At 39.6% G+C, this 7,631-nt stretch overlaps 1 protein-coding gene across 1 annotated transcript; it reads right to left on the bottom strand.

Moving 5' to 3' along the window:
• Window positions 1-2,690: 2,690 nt before the first annotated feature.
• Window positions 2,691-7,326, bottom strand: LOC103714956 (IRK-interacting protein-like). Its single transcript, XM_008802445.5, has 2 exons — window positions 6,868-7,326; window positions 2,691-4,487 (listed from the first exon to the last, which is right to left on the bottom strand). Exons 1-2 carry the CDS (start codon window positions 7,081-7,083, stop codon window positions 2,964-2,966), a joined length of 1,740 nt encoding a protein of 579 aa, XP_008800667.2. The 5' UTR covers window positions 7,084-7,326; the 3' UTR covers window positions 2,691-2,963.
• Window positions 7,327-7,631: the final 305 nt, after the last annotated feature.

The following is a 7,631-nucleotide window of genomic DNA, read 5'->3' on the forward strand; positions in this document are numbered from 1 at the left end:
CAAACTAATATCATTTTAATTACATTTTTTTTATTAAAATTTCTTAGTTAAGTTTTCTTCACAAACTCTTCTTTTTAAATATTTTTATTTTTAAGAAAAATAACTGTACCCCAATCCCTGTAGATCGATATCCGTAATTACTACCCTACCAGATACGTGCTATTGCGTGGTCTTTAAGTTGACTTTCACCCCTACGATGGGGACACACGTGGATATCTCGCTTCCCCGGGGACCCCCTTCGTCTCTTTGGGTTGTGGTATTCGGCATAGGGAATTGATTTGACGGTTCCAGACCTCAAATAGTATCGATTTCCTTCAACAGTTGTTGGTTCGGGTGCTCTTTCTTCTTCTGAGTGAGTGGATTAGCTAGGCTCGACTATCTCTGTAGAAAATGGATCTCTTCTTTCTACGCCGACGTATGCCTATCTTTAAGCGCCCACCTATCCCTATCCCTTGTGGATGGGAATCCGGTTTCTGGAAGTGCCACTGCCACCAAAGAATTTGTTTTTGCTTCGTGAGAAAGGGAGTATGTTAGATAGAAAGAGCTAAAAAAGGTGTACCGGATATTTTTTTTTCCTTAGTTCAACTATCACTTCTCCTTCCTCATCTTGGGACGTGGAGTATAACTGGGATCCATCACAACACCAAATTTTTACGTAAAAAAGCTCCTTAATATAGAGAGTAAATACTACGGACTGTAGTCCATCCAAAAAAACTTCCACTATCAACTAATAATGGATATTACAATCTGTTGTCTCTAACTAAAATTAGAGGCATATATCACCACATAATCTCAAGAATAATATTTTTGGCAAACATCGACAACAAGAGAGAAAAATTGAGAAGAGCTTACATGAACAACAGTCACATTTCTACAGAATCTAACTATGTTGGAAGATTGCAAATGACAATCACACCGTACAAATTGAAGAACTACGTGTTGTGAGCCTACTATAATTTTAGCTCAATCGGACCACTGATCACCTTCCAATTTTAAGAGTTAGGCTGCAATTTTGGGAATGGTTCCGGCACGTCCGATTGACATAAATTGACGGATGGATTTGTCTCCGTGGGGGCACGCGGACCGCTATCTGGATTACCTCAGGAATATAAAACGATCTTGAATTACGAAGATCCCCATGCCATTCTCTCAGCAGCCCGTGCTGTTTCGATTCCATATTGGTTACGGTGAGAAAGAAAAAGTGACGAAGATCTTATGGGTCCCATAAAAATTCTTGGCAAATGCCCAAATTTTCACCCCTATGATGCTTCCAAGTCAAAACAGCAACCCTGGCCCAACTATTACGTCACGTTTCATCCTACGAGAGCTAAGCATAAGCATGACGCCATGCGTAAGTGGGTGAACGTCAGATCAAGCATCTAACTGATTATTATGTAGCCATTCAAACTTTAGTTTGGTCTACTCCCATCCAAACTTCTAATTTCTAACAAAGGGTCCACTTCGATATTTCTATAACTTGGACTAAAAATTATGTAAAAATTAGACATGTTAGCCCATCTATCTTGTATTTTTTAAGGCGTATCCAAATCCAACTTAGATTCTATTTTTTGGATTGTAGAAAGAAAAAAAAAAACTTATTGAGCTGGAAGATCTTAGGTTAATACGGCTCAATCTATGAATTCCGTAGAATTTCCAATCCAACCTTTAGGAACATCTAAACAGACCCTAATATCTTCTGTCCAAACCTGCTATGCCTCCGGTTTCAAGAATAGCTCAGCAATTAATCACCATGAATAGCTCAGCAAGTAATCACCATTATATATATATTTGCAGGAAATAGAGTGGTTCCTCTCTCAGCATAACAAATGGTGAGGCCTGCACAGAGGAGAAAGATAGAAAATGCTTGTTCATGCCCTAAGTAGTACCTTTGGGGGCTCTGGACTGGAGGAAGGAAAACGCTAGAGATCACAGGACCTCTGCAGAAAGTGCAACTGTACTCAGGGTAAAAAGAGGCCGGGTGTCATTAAAGGAGGCTTAATGCCTGAACAACCATGTACAAAGTTAAATAAAGTGAAGCATAACTCTTTCACGTTGTGCGCAAGGAATCTGCCTGACCACATAAATGCTTCCGATTGGTCATACTTCCATGTTTCTTTTGCTTTTCCCCAGTGCTAGCTGACCCGCTCTGTGTTACTTGTCCCACCTTTTTGATTCCTCTCATGGCGCAGAGCTATCATTGCCAGGTTGATATTTCAGGGCTTTTAGCATGGAAGAAAATTCGGGCAACAGTTTCTCATAAAAGTTGCTCAAATATATTTTACATGCTTTGTAATCTGCTGCCATTTAAAATATGTATTTATAATCTTTCTTTAGACAATTATATCATTTAAACTTAATTTAGAGCAACACAGGTGCCACAGGTGAATAATACCAAATGACTTTCCATCATATCGAGACTCATCTCTGAATTGCAGATGCTCTGTAAAAGGGAACAAACAATTGTAAAAAATATTCAATTTTTCAGGGGGTATTTTACTTTCTTCTGTAGATGGATTCCCTTGTCATTTGTCTGAAAAGCTTGCATCTAAGTCATCTATAAACCTTATGGGTTTCCACGTATGATGCAGCCAACACAAGGTAGTTTCATCGGTTGGTCTACTTGATCATCAGCTAAATTATTAACAGTTCACCCCAAATTTTAGTAGAATAAATTATGCAAAGCAAAATCCTATCGAACATATCATCCTTGCTCATACTCACTTCAACTGATACACAAAACACGCTTCAACAATAGTCAAAATAGAAATTACAATCTTCCCCTCCCAGAACATAGGAAGACAGTTTAGTTTTAGATTGTCTATCACACCTGTAGTTTAATAAAAGGTAAAAAGAAGAATACAACAATATGGAGATGAGAGATTGATTCGGATATGACAGGCGGCTAGAAGCCTAAAAGCTTGCCTTAAATTAAAAAAAAAAACATTAGTATGAACGATGAATGGTTATGCTACAGACCGGTGCCTGCACAGAACTCTACATCTGAGCACTCTATCTTGAACATAGAACCCTGGCATTACCATGATCTTGACTTGGGCTGGAGCTTGTGCTCTGTGGCGGTCAAAGAGGATATCCTCCATATAGAGGGGATCGAAAGTTCTGTTCTCCTCAACCCGCAAGATCACGAGCGGTGGGCTGAAGGAGAAAGCCAGGAGATGGAGCAACCAAATGCACTTGGCAGCGACAAAGAATGACTGGAGGAGCTGTTCAGGCCATGGTTTTGACCAATTCAGTATAGAAACAATGCAACTCATTTTTTGATCACAAAATTTGCTGAATTCTTCACTGTAGTACTTAGTTCCTTTGCGCAATACCTCATTCCAGCTCAAGTTCCGTAGTGCAACGAAAGCTGAGAAGTTCTCCTGGTGATCTTGCTGGGGATCCAGAAACTTTGGTGATCCATTCTTCTGAAACACACAGTTCTCAAAGTCCTGATACAGAGATTGGTTTATAACAGCTTCCAAATGATACAGTACTCCTTTTGAGTACCTGTTGCTCGCCGTGATATGATGTGATTGGAGGAGCAAATTTAGCTTCTCCATCAGCTCACTATCAGTTTCTTCGGTCTGGTGGATGAGTGTCTTGCAGAATTGTTTTACAGAGAGCCTTGCTTCTGATACTACCTGCAAGAAACCTTCTACCATTACTTCATGGCTCACAGGCATTAAATTTTCTCTGCTGCCACTGATGGGTTTTGTTCTCTTTGACAAATTTGGCCCGTCCAGAACCTGACTGCTCTTTGCTTGCACTGCCTGCTTCAGAGCCTTCTTCAGCTCTTCACAGTATGCTTCTAAGCTCACTAGCTTCTGTCTCAGTTCTCCTAATGAAGATTTCATCTCTGCAACTTCTGTCAATGCAGCATCCCGGTTCTGATTGGCCTCAAGCAGCTCCTTCTTCAATGACTCAAGAGAAAACAAACCCCAGTCTTTTAAAAGTTGTGACATGTCCTCGGATTCTATTGTGTTTGCAGACACCTCCGACTTGGGCTTCTTCTTTGATTTGGGAAACAACCATGAAAGTATTGGCCCTCTCTGCTTTGTAGGTAACTGTGTGGATGGCTGTGTATCAGGCTCTGGTGCTGTGCTAGTAACATTCTTATGATTCTTGTGATCAATTTCAGATTCCCTATTGATAGTTGCAGGCTTGCATGTATTGCATGTTGTTACAGTTTTGAATTCTCCTGAATTGGTTCTCCTGCTCGAAGATTTAAGGATATCAGCTCCTGGAACAATTGGCAGAAGGGACATGTGGTTTACACATGAGCCTCTGTTGGAGAAATGGTTATTTGCAGAGCAAATATGTTGTTCACTGTTTGAAGAAGAAAATCTATTAACACTTCTATTATCAGAGGAAATGGCTTCATCATCTTTGCCTTCTTCTTCCAACACGATTCCGCGCCAGATTTCTGATAAGCTTCGGTTTTCTGGACGCATATAGTGATATCCAGGTAAGGGTTCCTCTTCATAACTCTGCAGAAATCTCAATGTCACAAAAATGTTTTACAAACACAACAAATAAATAAATAAATACTACTTAGGAGATACTTCTTTAATCTGCATAGATTCCAATAACGAGTTATATCTCTCAATTAGAAGCTCTAAAACTTCATATCAGTCTGTTTACAACCCTACCCATCGAAAGATCGAACTTTGGAAGACTTGGTAACATGAAGATCTCATAATTCACAGCAACAGATCTCATGGATAATTCTAATTAAAGATGAACCAGAAAAAGGATTTTTGAATGGTTATTTTGTTCAACTACTATCCTCCTGTGAAAATAAATTTGTAACAAAATATATAGAGATCTTCGTTTTTCGCTGCATGATGGACATTCTTCTAATGATAGGCATTCAAGTGCCAGTATAGTTATAACTTAGAAATTATTAAAAATGCATATGCATACACAACAAAAGACAAGTACCAGAAGGTAAAAACAAGCCTCCACAAACAAAGAAATAAACCACTGCCAACAAAAAGAATAAAGACTACCAGCCCGACCACCATCACCCCCCCGGCCCGCGGGACATGCAACAAAAGTAAGGGAAGGAGAACTACTAAATGGCTTAGCTCTTTTGACTTATCAATGTTGTTCTTTTTATTCAACATTTAGACAAAAAAAGTTTCAAACAAAGACAACACTGCCACGATATGCAAGGCCACTAATGAGATTCTATATGGATGAGTCAATAAAACAAGATACCAAATTTCACTGATAAAACTAACAGATTTTGTGATTAATCTTCATTGTAAATATTCAAGCAGCCCACATATTTGCATGTACAATAACAAAAACCAAGTTGAAAGCAAGATCCAAGCCTTACATATTTCTACGTATATAGAGGAGCTAAAAGTTAGTACAACTCTTTACTTTGAGAATACAGTTTTCAACAGAGTGATGAAGTAGTATTTGATGAAATTTTTACCATAGAAACTCTCAATTAGGTCAACAAGTCACTTAATAGAGACTTATAATTTGTCATCTGCTTGGCCCAGCACATTACAGCAATTTCAAACACCCTATTCAACTGACTAAAGAAGGAAACTTAACAAAGATGTGCATCTTTGAGATTCACGAGGGATGACCTCAATCATGTGCTTGGATACTTCAATCAATTGATTCAGCTTTTTTGAGTTATTGAAGGACATAAATCGTGGTAATTAGCTTGGAACAATGGTTTACAACGAACAAGTCCTGATTTTCGTAAAATTTAGCTAATATTTGGAACGTGTCCAGAATAACCCAGGAAAGGGATGAGAAGATAAGGAGGAAAAACACTCTAACAAGGTTGAGAACCCAGCAGAAGCCAATGTAGAGAATGGTAGGAAGTGAGTGCCTGACTGCCTTGTTAAAAAATGGACATTATGCTGAAATCTAATCAGGATTCCTGTATCTCTCAAGAAAGAAAACTCCAGCATGGTTGTTTATGAGCGCAAGGTTATAAAGCATTGGGTCTGCACCTCTAGAGCATCTGAGAAAGTGAAAGGAGGGTTTTTGTGAAACTGTCCTTGGCATAAAAAATGTAAGCTTCATTAAGGACGAAAGGAAAATGTTCATCAAAAAAGGAAGAAAGGAAAAAGGGGAAAGTGGCTTTACTGGGTATTTGTAAAAAAGAGATACGGCGAAGCATCAGAAAAGGAGGGTCTTTTTCTTAATATGGAAGAAAAATAAACAAAGGTGGCCTATTTATACTTGTTAATTGCTCTCTATAATTGAATCATCTCTTTGTTCTTGCACATTGATGTAGTCTCTTTTCAGAGTGCAGAAATCATGGATTTCCTGCTTGAATTCATTTTTCTCCACATATAGCGGGTTTCTTTTTAATTTTCTTTATATATTGTCATACGGTTGCATAAGGAGATCTATTAAGTTTATCGCCATATCAAAAAAAACAGAGACATTAAGAATCCTTATCTTTTTCTTTAAAAAAAAAACACCAGCAGCTTGGGTAAACGTAGAACCACTTAACCCTTCATGAAAGATGCCACAAACATCCATCTCATCAGAGTACCAAATAGCAGTTATAACACACTCAAGAACACAGGATGCATGAAAAGATATCATCGATCGAAGGAACAAAAACACCGTACTACCATGCACCCTTTGAATTAAAATATACCTAGCCGGATAAAGAGCATTAACAACTCTCCTTGAAACAAGATACCAGATACCAGAATCCATCAATCAACACTACGAATCGATCAAACTCCCCCCAAACAAGCAATCCATAGAGTAATCTATGCCAAAGAACCACCTTTCTTAAATTAAACCAAGATTGTCAACTCGAAACCCAAAAAAATCCACAAAAAAGGATGGGCACCAAGTCCGCCAAGGGCAGCAAGAACTCACAGGCGTGAAGACGGGGTAATCCTCGGCGGAGAATTGATTGGAACCCCTGGAAATGGAAGGGGAAGCGCCGGGCGGGAGCCTCGGGACGGCGGGGCTACCGCTGCCCCCCTGGAGCAGCGCCGCGTGGAGGGCCCTCAGCTCGACGGCCTTGGCCATGGCGGCCTGGATGTCATGCCTGTGGATCCCCTGCCCCTGCGGAGCCGTGGAAGAAGCCATGGAGCCCAGAAGCAATCGGAGGGCGGAGATTGAGCTCCAGAGGAGATAATAGTTTGATCATATCCAGAGAAATTCCCCGGGAGCCGGAGAAGGACAAGAGGAGAGAGAGGGAGTGCGCGTGAATTGGGATTCTGGAAATCTAAGGTCTGGAGTAAAAGGAGAAGACCCCAAGGGGAGGGGTGGTGAGTGGAGGCGGGCATCACATACCCGGAAAGTGGAAAGTTGAAGCAACTGTCATTCAGTACTCGGTGGAATCTATGACGACACCATAGTATGGAGCATGTGTAAGTTAGGCATGTCACTTACTGGTGAAAAATTACTAGAAAACCTTTGTTCTCTGTATATTAACATATAATTATTTACAAATTTTCAAAGATTGTTGTTAATTTTAATAGTAATGTTATTTATTTAATAAAAAAATTATTTTTTTTTTTTTTCATCGGCGACTCACACACAATAGATATAAATATAGCCGATAAAGTCAGAAAGAAGCAAAAAATGCAGTACAGTTAGCCTCTCTGGACACATGAGTAACTTTTGAATTGGAG

The sequence above is a fragment of the Phoenix dactylifera genome, chromosome 2, assembly GCF_051530095.1.
Source record: "Phoenix dactylifera cultivar Ajwa chromosome 2, Ajwa_hap1_PhDact_Kaust_v1.1, whole genome shotgun sequence".
Lineage (NCBI taxonomy): Eukaryota > Viridiplantae > Streptophyta > Magnoliopsida > Arecales > Arecaceae > Phoenix > Phoenix dactylifera.